Genomic DNA, 20,540 nt, shown 5'->3' on the forward strand with positions numbered 1-20,540 from the left:
AGAGTTTTCATGAAGGCTGTTATAGTTGCAAGGAATAGAACAGCTTTAAGAAGTAAAATTTTAAAATAAGACTGGGAACAGTAGTTAACTTCCTGGGGAATATAAATGTGGGAAACAGAAGTGTAAGGAACAACAGGAAGAGGGGAAGATTGTGGCAGAGTACAGGACATGGGCTCTGTCCAAAGGCAGTGGCTGCTACTCAGCTCCAACCGATGCTGTAACATGAGGTCACCTGATTTTCAAGACAAAAATCTGGATTCTTATGTGAAATCTCCAAAATATTGAATGCTAGATCAAAAAAAAATTTTTTTTGACTTTAGTGTGTTGGATTGTTAAAAAATTTTAAATGTGTGAGTCTAATAAAATTCATCTGTAGGCCAGATTTGGTTGATGGGCAACCAGTTTGCAGCCTTGGAAAGTTCTCTGAAATAAATGGAACTGCAAAATAGCCACCAGGGCCGGAGCCCGCCCTCTCTCTGGATCTGAGGCCTTGGTTTCTGTCCCTCTCTGCAGACTGGCTTCCTTCTGCCCCCTCGTGGCTGCTGCGTGTACCTAACCTTGCATATGGCTTCCACTCACCAGGGTTCAGCTCTGCAATCGTAGCTGACTCAGCTGTTCAGTGTCCCACTTTCAAAATCTCAAGAGAGGAAGCTGATTGGTCCAGTTCAGCATTGGTCCAATTGGTAGGGTCAGGGAGGGGTGGGGTCAAGAGGTACAAACATGGCAGCTTTGGTCATGACAATTACTGGTATGCCTGGAACCCATAGCAACACATAGGTAAACTCTCAAGTCTGTTCATTATAACTGTTATGGGTTATGTCTTGGCATATGGAATATCTACCATATATTGGTATGATATTCAGCACTGAGGATGCAGAAGAGAATTAAGACATGATCCTTATCTTCATGAACTCATAGTGTAGTGTGGAGAAAACACTGCACACTGGGACACAGAGCCATACGGGCATTAATGGAGGAATGCAGAGTGCTGTGGGAGGCACACAGGAGGCCAGTCCCAAAGCTCTAGAACATTCTGAAGTCCCTTCTGGCTCCTCATGATTACAGTCCAGATTCCATGATTACAGTCAGACTTAGTCACTGTTGGTACTTTACTGTATTCCGATTCTTTGACATTTGAACATCTAGATACATCACATATAATCATTCTCCATTAATCAAGAATACTTGATGATGAACCACTTCAAATATTCCTACCTCCACATGCCGGAAAACAGAGCACTTCCTGAATTAAACAATTTCTACTCACAAAGCATCAAAAAGGATAAAACGGAATAAATTTAACAGGAGTCCAAGACATTTACAAACTATAAAACAATCCTGAAAGAAATCAAAGATCTAAAAAAATAGAGACATTCCATGACCATGAATCTGAAGATTTAAAACTATTAAGGTGTCCATATCAGAACTCCTAAAATTGACCTCATAAATTTAACAAAATCCCTATCAAAAATCCCAGCTGGGATTTTAAAACTTACTACAAAGCTACAAGTAATCAAGATAGCATGCTTCTAGCATGAGTGTGGAACAGGCATTACATGTTGTTCAGCGTCTCACCTCTTTGGCCTCCTCCTGCCGTGAAATCTGTCCTCAAGTGCTTTCTGTGGCCTCACTGCACCGTGGTTGCAACATCCTCACTCGCTCAGAGCTGCATCACGTTAACCCTTGCTCAGGACTCCCCATACTCAGGCTTTCCACACCCTCTCCCTCACTAGCAGCCTCCACAACCTTCCTCACTCAGAGCCTCCTCACTAGAGCTTCCACTCCCTAACTTTGAGCTCCCTCCCTCAGAGCTACCTCACACCCTGCCATACTCAAAGTTTTCTCACGCCTGCCACACTCAGAGCTCCCACACTCAGCACTTCTACCCTCCAACACTCAGAGCTTCCTGAGTGCTGGGAATCTGGGAAACATTCCCACTTTCACCCTCCCTTAACACAGCTTCTTCTTACCCCTCTTCATGCAGCACTTCCTCACACAGACCCTCCACTCAGAGCTTCCTCACACCCTCCCTCACTCAATACTTCCTTAACCCTCCTCACTCAGAGCTTCCTCACACCCTCCTCAGTCAGCATTCCTCACTGAGGGCTTCCTCAGACCCTCCTCACTCAGCATTTTTTCACAAGCTCCCTCCCTCAGCGCTTCCTCACATCCTTCCTAACTCAGCATTTCTTCACATTTTCCCTGACTCAGAGCTTCCTCACCCTCCCTCACTCAGCACTTCCTCAATCCTCCTTCACTGAGCACTTCCTCAACCCTCCTCACTCAGAGCTTCCTCACTCAGAGCTTCCTCACACCCTCCTCACTCAGAGCTTCCTCACACCCTCCTCACTCAGAGCTTCCTCACACCCTCCTCACTCAGAGCTTCCTCACTCAGAGCTTCCTCACACCCTCCTCACTCAGAGCTTCCTCACTCAGAGCTTCCTCACTCAGAGCTTCCTCACACCCTCCTTACTCAGAGCTTCCTCACACCCTCCTCACTCAGAGCTTCCTCACTCAGAGCTTCCTCACTCAGAGCTTCCTCACACCCTCCTTACTCAGAGCTTCCTCACACCCTCCTCACTCAGAGCTTCCTCACACCCTCCTCACTCAGAGCTTCCTTACTCAGAGCTTCCTTACTCAGAGCTTCCTCACTCAGAGCTTCCTCACACCCTCCTCACTCAGAGCTTCCTCAACTCTCCTCACACAGAGCTGTCTCACCACTTGGATTTTCTGAGCTTTCCTTCCTCTGCGAACACACTGGGTAACAGCTCTGGCTGTACTTCTTCGTGTCTGCTGTCCTGCTCCAGACAGGTGACCCTCCTATGTTAATAGATTCTGCTACCCAACTTAGGAGGAAAAAGGAAGCAATGACACCATATAAGTGGACTCGAGAGATACCTCGGCCATCAGAAGAGCCATACTCACTTCTTGGAATTAACCTTGTGGTTTCCTTTCACCTTGTGCTTCTTGCAGAAAGAAGTCAGGGGTGGGGTGGGGTGGGGTGGGGCAAGTGATGGAGCACAGTTTTTAGTGACTGAGAGAAGCAGGGAGTTAGTGAGGGGAGGCGGTGGTCACTGGCATCTTCAGAGGTGGGATGGTGGTGTCCTGAGCAAATTCCTTTCTTCCAGAATTTTCCCGAAGAGCTTGGCCACCTCTTGGGCACAGCCCCAGTGGATGGTGAGCCCGAAGCCTCCATGCCCATAGTTGTGGATGACCTGGGAGAGGCAAGAGAGAAGTTCTGGGCTGCCCTGGAAGGTTCAGGAGCTTCCTGAAGAATCCTGGGCCAAGCCTGATGGTATCAGAACTTCTCTTGGTACCATGGTAGGATGGCCGACCCCAGGAAGAGCAGTAAGGGGTGGGTGTTTGGGAAACTGGAGTTCAACATTCTAGACTTTTCTACTTGGAAGTGGACCTGCTTTGAGCACTCAGCACAGAAAAAGTTGAATCATCTAGAACTTGATCAGAGATTTCCTTCACCCCCACATCAAATTATTTGAAGTTCCCTAAATCACTTTCCTCATTCCCATACTGCTCCAGACAGCTGAACCTCCTGTATTAATAGATAGATTCTCCTACCCACCTTGGGAAGAAAGAAAACCAGGGGTACCATATAGGTGAACTTGGGAGAGGTTAGACCCCAGAGGCCTTTTTCAAAGCTGAAACCGTTAACAGGGAGTTACAGTCTGTATGTGACTCTCCCCCCAACTCCCCCACCCCACCCCTGCACAGACAACTTCTCTTACAGATGGACACCCAATTCTCTGTACGCATACATTACATACACAAACTCTCCTACACACACACACACCATATGACCGGGGTAAAGGAGGAAGGGTGACCTAGATTTCTTCAACCCCAGACAATCCTCATCTTTTCGATAAGCCCAGTTCCCACCCTATGAGAGAGGAGATGAGGGGCCCTAAAGAGATGATGGGCAACCCAATATGGACATCTGAGAAATAGCACTGGACTCAAATTCAAATTACTTCCCAGCCTTGCCCTCACCACTGGTCTGACGGAGGCCAGTGAATTCCACCTCTGGGAACCCCAGTTTGCCATCTGAAGTGTGGGGACAACCATCCCTGTCCCAAAGCGCTGTAGGGGAGATTCAATTGGGTCATTGTTGTCGTGGACACAAACTAGGTGCTCAGTAAACACCCCCTTTTCCTTCTACTTCACACAGACTTTAGCAGATGGGAGCACTGCCCTCTGTATAACCTTGAGCCTATCCTTTACCATCGCTGGGCCTCAATTCCCCATTTATAGAGGAGGGGCTATTAGCCATTATGGCCCCTGCCTGAAGTCAGTATGACTATTCCTCAGAATGCCAGTGCATTCTTAGGTGTCAGGAGAGGGTGTTGCTTTCCTTGCCAAGAAAACATACCTCTGTGTTTGAAGATCCAAAGCGAAGCTGTTCTCTTTCTAGTCGAACCTGGGGGCGTACTGGCCGGAAGCCAGACCATTCACCGATAATTTTTGCATCCTGGAAAAAAAAGCATTGGTAATTCAACTCTGGATTTTTTTTTTTTCCTGATGCCATTTGTAGGTGGTTGAGACAGCTTTTGGAACCTCACCACCGCCACCAGTCATGGTTTTTTATTAGCCACTGTCACCACCAGCCACCACCATAGTATGGTCTCATCACCATCATTATCACCACGTTCAGATTCGTTTTTCTTTTGGCCAGGCCATACTCCATGTAGGATCCTAGTTCCCTGACTAGGGACAGAACCCACACACCTGCAGTGGAAATGTGGAATCCCAAGCACCAGACTGCCGGGGAAGTCCCATGAGCTTTCCTCACCACCAGCACCAACCACTCCATCCCACCGTCACTGCTGTCACTGTTGTTGTCAACACCAGCAGACACATGTGAAAACAGATTTCTGCAGCGAGTACATCTGCTCCACGCGAAGACAGCCTATGGTGTCTGGGGGATGGGATGTCACCTCAAGAAAGAGCAACCCTTAGCCATGACTGGATAGGTTTCATTGGCCCACAGCAGGACTGCCATTGCCAGTCCCTTCTTGGAATTCTTTTGCTCAGTTGTCCCAGTCACAGTATCTTCCCACCCTCAAGTTTCCTTATGATCATCAAGCTGCTAGGATCCTGGTCTAGAGCAAGAATATCTCTCACCACCTTACCTTCAGTGTGGGCTCCAGTCTGCAGCAGCCTTCCCAAATGGTGTTGTGATCTGGGATGTTATTTGTCTCACTCCAGTTCCCCAGCTGGAAGATGCCGCCAAGAGTTATTGCCTGGAGCCTGGATAAAGTGAACAAGGTCGAAGATGAAGGAAAATGAAGCCTTTGAGATAAGGGGGGAGGAGTCATTGCCATGCTCACCCTTATCACCGTATTTACCTAGATCAACATTATAATCCCATAGATACTGAAAACAAACTTATGGTTACCAAAGGGGGAATGGAGGGGAAGGAATAAATCAGGAGCTTGGGATGAACACACACACACACATACACACACTATAAGACAGATAACCAAGATGGACCTATTGTGTAGCACAGGGAACTCTACTCAATATTCTGTGTTAAATGAGGAAAGAGCCTAAAAAAGAATTAATATATGTGTAAGTATAACTGAATCACTTTGCTGTACACCTGAAACTAACACAATATTGTAAATCAACTGGACTCAATAAAACTAAAATATTAAATATAAAAAAACTCAAAAAACCCCAAACATTATCATCCCTACTAATAACACCAACATCACTACAATTGCCATGGTTATCACCATCAACAGCTACCACCTCCACCCTCACCATGAACATCATAGTCTTTATCGTCATCCCTTCTAATGTACAGCATGATAATGATAGTTAACAATACTGTATTGTATCCTTGAATGTTGCTAAGAGAGTAGATCTTAAATGTTCTCACCAAGATCTACATACATATGTATGTATCTACTTACATACACCAAACTATAATTATGTGACGTGATGAATGTGTCAATGAACCTTATTGTGGTAATCATTTCACAGTATGGACATACATCACATCATCATGTTGTACATCTTAAACGTACACAGTGTTATATGTTAATGACATCTCAGCGATATTGGGGAAAATACTCTCTTCTCCATCAACATCATCTTCACTACTGCTGCCTTCCTTGCTACCAGTAACATGTCATCACCATCAACTCCTTTCACCATCTCTACCACCACTATTAGCACTGCATAAGCACTATCCTCTCTGCCGCACCACTAAAATTGCCATCGAGGCAGTCAGCACAGTCACACCATTAACGTGGCCTTTGAGACTGTTGTGACTACCACGTTTTAAAAAATGGCTGCACCCGGTCTTAGTTGTGGCACGTGGGATCTTTGACTGTTGAGGCATGCAGAATCTTGTTCCCCAACCAGGGATCAACGTCGACCCCCTTGCACTGGGAGCACAGAATCTTAGCCACTGGACCACCAGGGACGTCCCTGCCGCATTAGTAACAGTCAACATGAATAGTGTCATCTACATCAGCACCAACTACCACCCCCAATTCCCACTCACTACCATCCATCATCCACACTGATCTCCTCATCTATAACAACATGACCCTGATGCTGGGAAAGATTGAAGGCAGGAGGGGAAGGGGATGACAGAGGATGAGATGGTTGGCATCACCGACTCAATGCACATGGGTTTGAGCAAGCTCCAGGAGTTGGTGATGCACAGGGAAGCCTGGCGTGCTGCAGTCCATGAGGTTGCAAAGAGTCGGACACGACTGAGCGACTGACCTGGACTGATCCCCGCTCCCACTATTCCTCCGTCAACAATACTATCATCAGCCCCATCACCACTCCCCTTATGGCCGTTCACAACGCTGCTCATGTTACTGCCGTCCGCATCCACTACCTTTGTCTCCAGCCTCATCGCTACTGTCATCCCAAATCAGGTTCAACATAAAGCCCAGCTAAGGCTAAGTTCTGCCTTCTCAGGGATTGAATTTTTGCTCAGCCTCACTTAAAATCATTGGAGGAAAAAAAACCTGAAAAGATGAAGCAAGAGCCCTGGAGCAAGCAGCAAGGGCATAAAAAGAGCAGGAAGGTACTCCCTCCTTCGCCCTACAATGTCAGATTCTTTTTACCCTGGGATGATGTATGGAGACTTGTAGATGCCTCTCTCAGGGTCATGGGTGATAACGAAGTGTTTCAACCATGGTGCATCCACCTGTTGATTGAGGACAGAGAAGTCTCACCAGGAGAGTCAGATCAGTGGGCTCCCTTCCCCTGGTCCCTTTATGACCACATGTTCTGGTAGGAGTGGCACAGTCATCCCTTGGCCTTCCCATGACTCCTCTGTCCCAAGTCTGCACTTGACCGCTTACTTTTGCAGAAAGAGCTGTCCTAATAGAGAGTCACCCCTGGTGACTCTCCCAAAGCATCACACATTCTCATCCACAGAGAAACCCAATACACGTGTAAATGCACACACATGTAAATGCTCTTTTTATTTTGATACTGGCATATGCAGCTCCCATGTATGAACAAACACACACATATACATGCTTTACTATTAAGAACTCTGCCAAAAAAAAAAAAAGAGTATGTTTGGGAGGGTTGTGTTCTTGGTTCTTCTTGTTTCTTTAACATGCAAATTCCCTGAAGACCTGGTAGGGGCTCCTCTCTCAGAAGTTCTCGATTCAGCCTCTATCTTTACAGATGAAATAGGCAGGCAGAAACAATCTATCAGCAAGAGCTCATCCCTCACCTTCAGACTTACCTTAATGATCTGCCCTCGGCCTGGCTGCAGCAGGGGATCTGGTTGCAGCGCCCCAGCCCACACCCCAGTGCAGTTGATAATCACATCAGCGCCTTCTCTTACCACCTGGTAGCAATCAACAGGGCAGGTGGGTTGAAAGGGGTTGAGGACCCTAGGATCCCTTGGCTTCTTCCACCCTGCAGCTCCCTGCTTCCTTTGGAACAGCTAGGAAGTGGGGCTCAATGAGGAATCCATGGACCTGCCTCCAATACTGCCCTGCCATTTACCTACTGTGTGACCTCAGAAATGCCCTATGCTCTCCACAAGGTTCACCTTCCTTAGCTATTAAATGGGGCTGGTACTATCTGTTCATAGGCTGCTGGTTCCAGTGTGATATAAACACTATAATGTGTTTGGAAAGGAATACTACAGAAGGGGGAAACCTTCTTGGAACCTTCCAGAAGAAGTCAGAAAGGATGCAGAGATAGTTTTCTCCCTCCTTCTGCCTCCTTTTTATTTCATTCTCTTGCCTCCTTCTCTGCCAAGACATCTGCAGAAGGCGGGTTGGAAGCCCTAGCTCCATGCATTTGTATTCGATGCTCCATAACTCAAAGACATAGCATCATGGGTACCCAAACTCCCAGCCCAGCCCCAGTGACTCTCCTTACAGGTCACTCCTGAAACACACTGGTATTGTTCATAAGCTAGTATTTGCTGCACTGGACTCTGAGCCCCTTGGGAATGAGAGCTGTGTCTAATTCAAGTATGCATTCCAAGTGCCCATCAGGGCTTGACCTAGAGCAGATGCTCTTTTATTTTAGTAGGTACCAAGGGGGCTTCCCTGGTTGCTCAGTGGTAAAGAATCCACCTGCCAAAGCAGGAGATGTGGGTTCAATCCCTGGGTTGGAAAGATCCCCTCAACCCAGGTTGCCATGCCCTCCTCCAGGGGATCCCCTGGAGGAAGAAAGGGCAACCCACTCCAGTATTCTTGACTGGAAAATGCTATGGACAGAGGAGCCTGGTGGGCTACAGTCCATGGGATCACAAAGAGTTAGACACGACTAAATATGCACCCATGCAAGTACCAAGAGTCTTCCATGTGCTAAGCACTTTTCTGGGTGCTGGGATTGAGTGATATAGCAAAGTTCCTGGTACATAGCCAGGGCCTGCTAATGGTGCATGCTACTATCATTACTACGGATGGTGGTGTCACTCTGGACCTAAGTCACTTTGTTTTGTATCAGCATCAACCCAGATGTTGTTAAGAAGCAGCCAAACATCTAAAACCTGAGGAGTGGGCTGTGGCTGAGAGCGAGAAGAGGCAGCCAGCTCTCCGGCCCTAAAATCCACTGAGGCCCAGACACAGATTAGCCCCTAATGGCCACCATGTTTCCATTGTTCCTTTGCTTCTGCCTCCCACATCAAGGCAGAATGCCCGAGTCCTTCTGGGATTAAAAATAGGCCTAAAGTCTTGGACAGGCCTCACAGGAACCCTGGGAGCCTGAGAAGGCCTTCCCCAACCCTGTAACAGGAAGCAAAGGCCTCCCTTCTTTTCCTCTCTCCCACACCCAGCCCCTTCTGGCCCTTCAGCTCACCTCCTCAAAAGACTCCACCTTCCGCAGGAAGAATTTCACTCCTCTCTCAGTTAACCTGGGACGATCAAACACATCCAAAAATCAAGCATTTAGTTCTCTGAGGACGGCAGGTGGGGGGTAGACGTTTCCCAAAGAACCTTTTGAGGATGTTAGTCCTACAGGATGCTCCTTGAGAATATGACTATACAGTCCAGTCGGTTCATTAGCACCTTGATGCACCAGTGGCCTCTGAAATGTCCCTTGGGAAACCTGAGATGGTCCATGCCCCTCGTTGAGCAGATGGAGATGGAAGAAGGGCCTAGTTGAAGGTCATATCGTGAGTCAATGATGGGATTGGGACCGAAACCCAATCGAAACTGAAACTCTTACTACCCATGATGCTGCTCTGTATTATCAAAGGGGATGAGATGCAGAGTGGAGGACGGGCAGGGTTGGGTCAATGCCGAATGCTCCTTTGTCAGCAGCAGAGCATGAGGAAGGGGGTAGGCTGGGGACACCCACCTCTCCCCTTAAATTTCACAGAGGAAAAAAATGTATGTCACTGTTAGGAATATAGTAGAAACATTAGGAGAAGAGGAAGTAAAACACTGTACAAGCTAAAGCACAATCTCGTAATTACTTTACCCTCCTAGTTTCCTCAAGATATCAGTAGAAAAACTGGGGACACTCTTCCGTGGAGAGGCTGGACAAGAGTCATGAGTGTCCTAAGGTTAGGAGATGTAACCATGTTTTGATACAATGATTTCCAAGCCTGGTTGATGATTACAGTCACTCAGAGGACTTTTTAAAATATAAATTTCTGACCCACCCCACCCCAGAGAATCTGATCAGTAGCTATAAAATAGGGTCCTGAAATTTATATTTTTAAAACCTTCCCAAATCATTTGAGGAAAGTCACCATCCATTCCAGATTTTTAAATATTAATAAAATAATAACATACAGGAAATTTATGGAATCTTCCTTAATATGAATGTTTGTGAATATAGATACAGATATAGCTCTCAAGATAATGTTTGCTAATTGAGAATACTACAGGATTCTTATCAACAAAAGGAACAAGACAGGGACACCCACTATCATCTGCATTAGTTAGTGTTGTCCTGGAGGTACTGGCCAGAGCAGTTAGACAAAAAACAAATGTGAGGTATAAAAATAAAAGCCAGCTTATGCTTGATGATGATGTCTATATACCTGGAAAAACTTAGGAGAATCTATTTAAATCTATTACACTAACATCACAGATTTTGGTGAGGCTGACAATAAATATCACATGTAAAAAGCTTCTTGAGTGGTTTCAACCAGGTGTGGAAAGCACTGTCCTACTGCACAGAGGTGGTCAGGACCACGGATAGCTCCCACCAAACCTAAAGGTTTTCATCAATATTTAAGGCTTACCAGGCGGTGCAGGGGTAAAGAATCTGCCTGCAAGAGACATGGGAGATACAGGTTCAATCCCTGGGTTAGAAAGATCCCCTGGAGAAGGAAATGGCAATCTGCTCCAGTATTCTTGCCTGGGAAATCCCATGGACAGAGGAGCCTGACAGGCTATACACTCCATGAGGTCGCAAAGAGTTGGACATGACTGAGTGATTGAGCACGCACGCAGTACAAAGATAAATCCCATGAACTGTCATTCACTACAACCCTTGTTCCTGGGAGCTGCTTTCTTCAAAGTAAAGCTGAAAATCTCACCTTTCAGTCAGCCACTGCAGATACTTCCTCCCCTCCAGAAGCAGGCTTGTGTTGAACCAGCCATAGCTAGAATCACAAGAGGCAAAAGGTGGGAAGAGAGGATTGGAATCAGAGCTGTATTTGAAGGCTATCAAATAGGGGTGGCTGTCACATTCTCTGGGCCCATAAAAGGGTAGAGCAGGGACCATCAGGTGACATTCAAGGGAAAGCAATTTTCAGCTCAAAGCAAGGAAATATTTTCTATCAAAGCCCTCCTTGACATTGGGGTGCACAAGAGGGAATTGATGTGAATCTGTAGAGAAGATTCAGACATGGAGCAAGGTGAGGAGAGGATCATAGAAGCATCAGGCTGTAGAAAAAAGAATAGAGGGGTTTGGACAGGGTTGGAATTCTATTGTGGTCACTTTGCTGTGTGACCTGGGGAAGTGACTTGGTCTTTCTGAAGCTCAGTTTCCTCATCTACAAAACAGGATAGTGGTATGGAACTTCTAAGGGCTTCCCTGGTGGCTCAGTGGTAAAGAATCCACCTGCCCATGCAGGAGATGTGGGTTCAATGCCTGAGTCAGGAAGATCCCCTAGAGAAGGAAATGGCAACCCACCCCAGTATTCTTGACTGGAAAATCTCATGATCAGTGGAGCTACAGTGGGCTACAGTCCATGGGATTGTAAAAGAGTCAGACAAGACTTAGCAACAACAAATGGAACTTCTGGGCTTGAGATCTGTATCCACATCCCCTACCACCATAGTCTAAGGCACAGTTTGGATAGGTGGGTTTCCAGAAGGGGTTGGACAGAACACTGAGAGATCAGAGTCCCAGGGGCTCTAGGCCTGGGATGGAATAGGAAATCTGGGCTTCCCTCATAGATCAGTCAGTAAAGAATCTGCCTCCAATGCAGGAAACCAGAGTTTGATCCCTGGGTTGGAAAGATCCCCTGGAGAAGGGAATGGCAACTCACTCCAGTATTCTTGCCTGGAAAATCTCATGGACAGAGGAGACTGGCGGACTTCAATCCATAATGTCACAAGGGTCAGACACAACTTAGCAATTAAACCATATTCCCTATAAATCTATCTGAATTGTGTGGCCTCAGCTCCTTCACCCATGACAATAATCTTACCTGTAATCAGGAAACATGTCCAGCTCTCTGGGAGTCAGCTTCCGAAATCCCAGAACTGTATCCTTCCAGTAAGGGTCCTTTAGAGGAAGAAGAGAAGGCGGCACAGAGATGGATGAACATCAGCAAGACTGATGATAACTAAGACTTATGTAAGTTTACCATGTGTAAGGCGCTGTTCCAAGCATTTTATTCATACCAATCCATTTAATCTTCACAACAACCCATTGAGGTAGATGCTATTTTTAGTCCCATTTTACAGATGGGCCCACTGAGGCTCAGAGAGTTTAAATAAGTTGTCTGTGGTCACCCAGCTAATTAATGGTGGCACTGAGATTTGAACCCACACAGTGGGGCTTCAGAATCCATGTTCTTAACCATGGTGCTACGCGAGGGTAAGAATAAGGCTGAGAATGAATGATATGGTAGAGTCATAAATAGGGGAGGGAAAATAAGGGGTGACAGTGAAGGTCACCAGGGATGATAGGGGAAAGTTGCAGAGGGAAGGGTCAGACAGCCCAGTAGGGGGAGATTTTGGCCTCACCACTGACCACCTTGAATTCTCCGAGACTCAGTTTTCTTGTCTGTATAATGGAGTTAATAGTCACTCTCTCTCTCTTTTTTTTTTTAATAATACTCTTAGAAGGCAGTTTAATAATAATAAATGGAACACAAAAATAATTTTTAAAGCAAAAATAGAACTTTTGTAAGCCTTAGTTATTTCTTTCTCCTTTTTTTCAAGACTTTTTTTTTTTAATGTGGACCATTTGTTTGTTCAAGTCTTTACTGAATTTGCTACAATATTGCTTCTCTTTTATATTGTAGTTTTTTGGCTAGGAGGCATGTGGTATCTTAGCTCCCCAACCAGGGATCAAACCCACACCTCCTGCTTTGGGAGGCAAAGTCTTAACCGCTGGATCACCAGGGAAGTCCCACAAAGATAGAACTTAAAGCAAACCTGTTTTGAACAGGAGTCTGCCTAAGGGGCTTAAAGGACCTCCCTCTCCTCCCACCCTGCTTCGGCACGCCTTGATCTGTGATCAAGGCTCTGCTCTATGTACGGTTCACGGCCAAAGATGTCTCACTCACCGGAACGGCTTCACGGAAGAGGTTGTAGCCTGAGACCGGGGCCAGGCCCATGTTTGCGGCGTTGGGAGAACCGATGAGGCTCAGGAGATAGTTGAAGGTCTGCTGGTTCCAGTGCCTGAAAGGATGCCCCAGAGTCTTGGTCACCTAATACCCTGAGCTGGACAAGAGAGCTCCAAGGGTCGGCTTGCATGGGACTGTGCTCAGGCTGGTAGGATGTGTCCAAATCCAGAAATTCACCCCATTCACTCTGCAGTGACTCAAGTGCTAATCACCCTCCATAAACTTTTTCATATTTCAACATTAACAGGGAAGAGGAGGGACAAAGGATCCTCCACCACCACAGAGAACAGGCTTGTGGTTGTCAAGGGAGAGGGGGCTGGGGGAGGGGCGGAGTGGGAGACGGGGTGGCAGATGTAAGCTATTATATGTAGAATGGATAAATAGCAGTCCTACTGAACAGCACGGGGAACTACAATATATTCAATATGCGCGTGCTAAGTCACTTCAGTTGTGTCCAACTTTTTGCAACCCTATGGACCATAGCCCACCAGACCTCTCTGTCCGTGGGATTCTCCAGGCAAGAATACTGGAGTGGGTTGTCATGCTTTCCTCCAGGGGACTTCCTGACCCAGGGATCGAACCTGCATCTCTTATGTCACCTGCATTGGCAGACAGGTTCTTTACCACGAGCACCACACCCACTATACTCAGTATCTTATGATAAGCCATAATGCAAAGGAATATTTTCAAAAAAGGGTGTATATAGCTTCTACAAATGCATAACTGAATCACTTTGCTGTACAGCAGAAATTAAAACAATATTGTAATCAAATAAATTTCAATTAAAAAAATTTTTTTTTAATGCTCCAATTTTCAGGGCAGAAATGGAGAAACAGAGAAAACAGACCTAAGGACATGGTGGGAGGTGAGCAGGGAGATGGTGAGATATATGGAGAGAGTAACATGGAAATTTACAGTACCATATGTAAAAAAGACAGCCAGTGGGAATTTACTGTGTGACTCAGGGAACTCAAACATGGGCCCTGTGGCAATCTAGAAGAGGGAGACGTGTACGGAGATGGAAGGGAGGTTCAGGAGGCAGGGGACACAGGTGTACCTATGGCTGATTCTTGTTGATGTATGACAGAAAACCCACAAAATTCTGTAAAGCAAATATCCTTCAATTAAAAAAATTACGCGGCAAAAAAAAAAAGACAAAAAAGAATCCTCCATCACAACTATTAATATTTGGAGCCCACATCCAGCTTGGGATCATGTAGCTGCCAGTTTAAATGAAAGCTTTGACTGCTTTAGGGACTGGAAGTCCTGTGGTTCAGGCTCTCTCTCTGGGAATACCCCCCACCCGCCCTCAAGCCCCCATAAACACCCAGACATTGCTTACCGCTTCCAAACGCTTTATCTTTCTCCTGGGCACACAGCTCGACCACGTTTCCTAGACTGCCTTTCAGTTAGGGGTGGCTGCGTTAGGGGTTCTTGCAGCCATGTGGCTGCATTCTGGCCAATGGACTCTAAAGACTCCTCCCTTGTGGCCCTCATGCTCTCTCCTTCCACATTCATTCACTGGCTCCTGGCAACATCGAAAGCCACGAGCAGGATGGCAGAGCCATGAGATGGAAGGAGGTCAGGCCCCTGAATTGCCACTGATCAGGAATATTGGTTTCCTAATTTATGGGCATGAAGATGAAATCAAGCCAATATTCATTTGAGGGTTCCTGTGTTGAAGCAGTCGGTGGTTTCTAAACTGAAACAATGACCTCTGCCACTTCTTTGCTAACCTTCAACATCAATCCATGCACTTAGACGTCTTCCTGATAGCTGGATGCACTGGGCACTGACTGCCACCCAGTTTAAGGAAGAGATGGAGACAAAACCTTCATTTGTCTGGCACACATGGCTTCTTGGCCTTTCGGCCACAGTTAGGTGTAGCATCTGTCTGGCACACAGCAAGGACTTAATATGTGTTAGTATTGTTTTTACAGCATGTCAGGACAAAGCCTTCAAGAAGAGTCATTCTTGGGGACAGGAACCCTGAGAGGGGACATCCTCTCTGCAGACTCTGCCCCACCAACCCCGACCACCCACTGGGGCCCTCACTCACGCCTCCTGTGGGTTGCTGGGCTCCGAGAGGTAGGGCTGCCAGAGGCCGGCAGCCACATCGGTGGTGGTGAGCGGGGTGAAGCGGTCTGCATAGACCATCACATTCAGCGACTGTAGGACTGAGCGATAGCACTCATGGATGCAGAGGGCGGTGGACAGCCCGATGACGCCCGCTCCGATCACGACCACGCGCATCGTGCCAGCCTGCAGGAAGGAAGGGTTGAGGTGGGCCACCATCACTGTCACCTTCATCGTCATCAACACCATCCACTGATGGCTTAGAAGATGACTGACACTGCCCAGCCCTTTTTATACTTGATCCTTTTGTTGACCCTTACCCAGGGGAAAACTGAGGCCCAGAGAGGCAAAGCCGCTTGCCTAAGGCCACACAGCCAGTAAATGATGCAAGTTTCTCTGGGGAGCCTCCTCGAATATCCTGTCCCCAGGCTGGGAGAATAAAAAGTACACAGCAGAGTGCCTAGCCCAGCTGTTGGCTAGGTAGTCTGGTGGTTAGGACCGTGTGTGTGTTTAGTCTATAAATCGTGTCTGACTCTTTGCAACCCCATAAACTGTAGCCCTCAAGGCTCCTCTGTCCATGGAATTCTCTAGGCAAGAATACTGGAGTGGGTAGCCACTCACTTCTCCAGGGGCAGGGAGGATCTTCCCAACCTTGGAATTGAACCCCAGGCCTCCCACACTGCAGGCTGATTCTTTAGCATCTGAGCTACCAGGAAAGTCCAGAGGTTAGGACAATGGACTTCAAATCTCAGATCTCAGCTCTGCTGTCTGCTGGCCATGACCTTGGGTAAGATGCCTCTCAAGACTCAAATTCTTTCTCTGGAGAAATGAGAAAACTAACTCATGCCTCAGAGAGTAGATGGAAGTTTTCACAAGGCAGCAAATGTAAAAAGCTTAACACAGTGTCCAGGGCAAAAGAAGCGCTTTCCTGACATTTCTGGGGCACCTACTGTGGGCCAACCCTGTGCTAAACACTTCTTGTGCATCACTGCACCTAAATCTCCCACATTCTTAAGAGTTAGGGGCTGGTGTTATTGATCCCATTCTACAGATAAGGAAACAAAGACTCAGAGAGGTGGAGTAACTTACAGAAGTTCACACAGCCAGTAAATGGTGCTGCCAGGATTTCATTTTAATTCACGTAAACTTGATACACATTTACTGCACACCTACTGTGTGCCAGGCTGGCAGCTGTGAGCATCTGGGATGCATTTTTTGGCCTCACAACTCAGACCTTCAGAGTGCATCCCCGCCAGGCCTGCCTGGGGATACTGGGCTGCTAAATTTCTAATTCCTCCTCAGAAATTTAGAAGACCTAGCAGCTTTTGACCTTGAAGCTGCTTGGTCCGTGCACAGCAGGGAAATATTTTGCCGGCTCCTGCTAGGGCAGAACAAGGGGACTTTTTGTGCCCGGAAGGGCCAAATTCAACTTTCCCTCCTCTTTGCTCACAACTCTCCTCCCACGGACCTTGCCTCCTGGCAACTGCGGCCCGTGGCCCTGAACGGCAGGACATTCTCAATATGGCCTAGTTTTATAAAGGAGAAAACGGCTCCAGCCCACAAGAACTGGACTCTGTTGGGATTTCAGCAGCCAAGTTGGAGATAAACCCAAAAAAGGGAAAAGCATCGTCCTCTGGTGATTCTCCTTCTAGCCGTGAGCCTGGTTTTGGTGGTGGGGGACCTGCTCAGGGACCCCCTCACCATCTCCTCCACCCCTTGCCTCAGGAGATCCAATCCCTTCAGCCATGAAATAGGGTTAACCCCCATCTCCCGGGTCAGCCTGAAGACTGAATAACTAGCCTGGTGAAAGTTCCTGGTATGCGGCCTGGCCTCAGTCTGTAGTGACCTCTTTCTGTCCCCCAGCACCTTGAGAATGACAAGGGAAAGAACATTAGGTCTGGAGGAGAAGACAGCAAGGGGAGTCAGATCTGGCTTCACTGCTGGCTTGCTGTGTGATCTTGGCCAAGTTACTTCCCCTCTCTGGGCTTTCTGTCTCTACATAGGCTCTGGAGATTTGACGACTTTCGTACCTTGACAAGAAGAAGGCTGGAATAGAGGCTTTACCTGTATTTTCCAAAATTCCCTGTAATGAAGGAGGTGTTATGGTGTGGAGGGGTGTCCATGACAGCCCAGGCTGGGGGTTGAGCAGCCTGGCACACACCCTCTGTGTGACCCTGGGTAAGTTACTTCACTTGACTGAGTGAGAGATCTCTGGGCATGGAGAAAGAGACTTCAGACCAAAGCCGTCACGTGGCATGTCTCCGGTAACAAGGCTGCTCAGGGATGGCAAAGCCTCTGGTTGGAATCAAAGGCAGGTGCCCAAGAGAAGAACATGAGGCAGGACCCAGAGCAAGTTCTAAAACCTCTGGCCATTAGAAAGAAAGACAGGTAGCAGCATGGAGCTCAGTTTCTCCAGCGTCTAAAATCTTAAAGATAAGCACGATAGCATCATGCAGAAGAAGAAACCGGGGCTCACAGAAAGAGGGTCCACTCAGCCAGACTCACACATTTGTGATCAAAAGATTTGTAGAGTTTTGGGGTTAAAAAGTCTCTGTGAAAGGAAAAACCTGGCAATGGGGAGAAACAGTAGCAGCTGTGAGCTTTTCAACTCTTGGTATGTGTCACTCATCGTGCTAAGAACTTGACATGCATTATCTCCTTTAATCTTCTAACAACCCTTGGGGTTGTCATCATGCCCATTTTACAGATGAGGTGACTGAGGTTCAGGCACCTGCTGGTAAGAAGCAGAGCTCGGGCTGGCCTGACTCACAAGGCTATGCGCTAATCCCACAATTTGAAAAAAACATGAAATCAAGCAGGTGAAGAGTAACAGCCAAAGCTTCTGTTTTTTTTTTTTTTTCTGCATTAAAAACAAACAAACAAACATGAAATTCAATGAGTGTAGGAATTTTTAGTGTGTTGGTGGTAGACACAGAATTAAAGGAAAATGTGTCCTAAGTCAATTATCTCAATCGAATAAATGAATCAGATTTGATACTAATGGCAGCAACTGTGTATTTCTGCATGTATTAAAGTGGAATATAAATGGATAAGGTCCTTATCAGAATCGGCAGTCAGACTGTAGGATTTAACAGAGCCAGCCTTGGGTGAAATCATTTATGCATGTTGATAATTATTTCCCTGACCCGGTTTGCACACAGCTCTGTTATCCTTCAACCATTTTCTTATTGTTACTGATGTTTCTATTAGTGTTGCTGTTTTCTGCTTTATGCTGTTAGTTTAACCAAACATGCTTGGAGTGTACATTCAGGAAGACACAAGCAGCTGATGTTGTTAGATTTGTGTGTGTGTGTGTGTGTGTGTAATTATAATATCTACCTGTACGTGGAGCATGAAGGGAATTCTGGCCGTATGCCACTTGCCAGACACACATAGAAGCAGTACAGACATCCTCTTACTTTATCCTCACAACTGCCCTGAGAGGTTCTACGGACTGGGGACTGAGGTTCAGAGAGAGGAAGTCACCCCCCTAAAGTCACACAGCCGGTGTGGCACAGAGTTTAGCTGGACCCTGTCTGAGCTTCCTGGGCTGCACCATAGATCTCTTAGGCAGCCATCAAGAAATTGGCACATGACAGTGTTTTTTTACTTTCCAGTCTTCTAATAGTTTGCTTATAACCTCCCTTGTCCCTAGAACAGACCTTGAAGCGGCTCATACCTTTGATAGCTGCATGTGCAAAAAACAGGAAAGACTTGTTTTGTTTTGTTTTTTAATCAAGTCACAGGTGAGTTATCTGAATAAATATCCTCAGCTTCCTATGGCTACCTCTTATAAAGTTTCAGAGTTTATTCTTAAAATGAAACATATACTATCAATGCTGGATAACCAGGCCACCGCTCCCAGCCTCCCAAATAATAATAATTAACCTTTTATTGAGTACTTGCTACATGCCCAGTTCTGTGCTAAGCCCTCTGTAGTCATCACCTCTTTTAATATCCAGGTTAACCCTGAAAGAGGTGAGTTATGATCCCCATGTTCTAGATGAGGACACTGAGGCTTGGAGAGGTGAAGACACTTACCTGTGGTCCCTGCAAGGTTGTCACCTGCTTCGGGCTCTAACGTGGACCTTCTCTGGCGACACCGGGAGGAATGCTCAGATCTTTTGTGCCCCAACCCCTGCCCCCAGTCACCTGGTGTGCCAAATCTCTGCAGCAAAGAGGCAGCTGCTGTGGGCCCAGGGTCCTATCTCCTGAAGGGAGGCTCCCGATTCTGGGGCGTCCTGTCCTCAGCCCGAACTGGAGCTCAGGGTCAAAGTCTGAAGGGATGGACAGGGCACGGCAAGGGGTGGGGCTGGGCACCCGCTGCCGCTCTCAGGGGCTGGATCCTGGCCGGCTTGGGAGACCTCACCTCCCCTCACTCTGGTCCCTGAGAAGTTGCCTGACTTTTCTGGCTGACCCCAAGTCCCCATGGACAGGCCTCAGAGAAGGAGGGAGGAAGAAGGGGGGTTCTTGGAGGGCTGATGGGCACAAGGAGATCTGTCTCCCGGGCCAGCTGGAGACGATCCTCTTTCTTCCCTCTTCCTGTTGCCACCCTGGGGGAGGGGACGGCGGCCTCCTGAACCACTGTGCATCTTGCCTGAGGGGGTGGGGGAGTGGTCAGGCTGGCGGCCCCTGAGGGGAGGTCAGAGGTACAGGACAAGAGCTCCTGCGGCCAGCCAGCCAGCCTAATGCATTCTGGGATGCCGGATGGATGAGACTCAGGGCCATGCCTCTTTGGGCCAAAAAGATGGGTAGGTCTTTGCTCCTCTATCCCAGAGACAGGTGTGGCTGGACGCCAGGTCCCTCCTCTGCCAGAACTGGACATGGAGCAGTGATTATTAGAGCCTAGAGAGCATCAGGCACCTCACTGTATGGATGGAGAGACTGAGGCCCAGGGACAGGGACCAACCAGCCCTGGGTGAGTCACCCTTTGGGTTAGCTTTGAAAGTCCAACCTCTAACCCCGTACCTTCAGCACCCTCAAATAGCAATGTGCAGATGACATAAGAAAATGCCTGCAAAAGATTAGTGCACTCCATTTTTCTTGAATAATAAAGAAGATGGGGTGAACTCCATTTGCTTTTATGATTCCATTTTATTTGCATTTTTTAAACAAATGTCATGGGTCACATTTATCTATTTATGGCTACATTGGGTCTCTGTTGCTTCGAACAGGCTTTCTCTAGTTGCAGTGA

The 20,540-nt window shown here is 47.2% G+C and overlaps 1 protein-coding gene across 1 annotated transcript; it reads right to left on the reverse strand.

Moving 5' to 3' along the window:
- Positions 1-1,091: 1,091 nt before the first annotated feature.
- Positions 1,092-19,896, reverse strand: DAO (D-amino acid oxidase). The gene is made up of 11 exons (XM_069558256.1): positions 19,388-19,896; positions 15,330-15,532; positions 13,211-13,325; positions 12,125-12,201; positions 11,006-11,071; positions 9,313-9,367; positions 7,739-7,843; positions 7,104-7,186; positions 5,145-5,262; positions 4,385-4,483; positions 1,092-3,215 (listed from the first exon to the last, which is right to left on the reverse strand). The coding sequence occupies exons 2-11, from the start codon at positions 15,521-15,523 to the stop codon at positions 3,084-3,086; spliced, it is 1,044 nt and encodes a 347-aa protein (XP_069414357.1). The 5' UTR covers positions 15,524-15,532; positions 19,388-19,896; the 3' UTR covers positions 1,092-3,083.
- Positions 19,897-20,540: the final 644 nt, after the last annotated feature.

The sequence above is a fragment of the Ovis canadensis genome, chromosome 17 (genome assembly GCF_042477335.2).
Source record: "Ovis canadensis isolate MfBH-ARS-UI-01 breed Bighorn chromosome 17, ARS-UI_OviCan_v2, whole genome shotgun sequence".
Taxonomy (NCBI): domain Eukaryota; kingdom Metazoa; phylum Chordata; class Mammalia; order Artiodactyla; family Bovidae; genus Ovis; species Ovis canadensis.

Coding starts and splice junctions, on each gene's coding strand:
- DAO (XM_069558256.1), bottom strand. CDS start 15,523: ATGCGCGTGGTCGTGATCGGAGCGGGCGTCATCGGGCTGTCCACCGCC. Junction 11,072..12,124: donor GACATGTTTCCTGATTACAG/GTAAGATTATTG, acceptor TTGTGATTCTAG/CTATGGCTGGTTCAACACAA. Junction 4,484..5,144: donor GACTGGAGCCCACACTGAAG/GTAAGGTGGTGA, acceptor TTTTTTTTCCAG/GATGCAAAAATTATCGGTGA.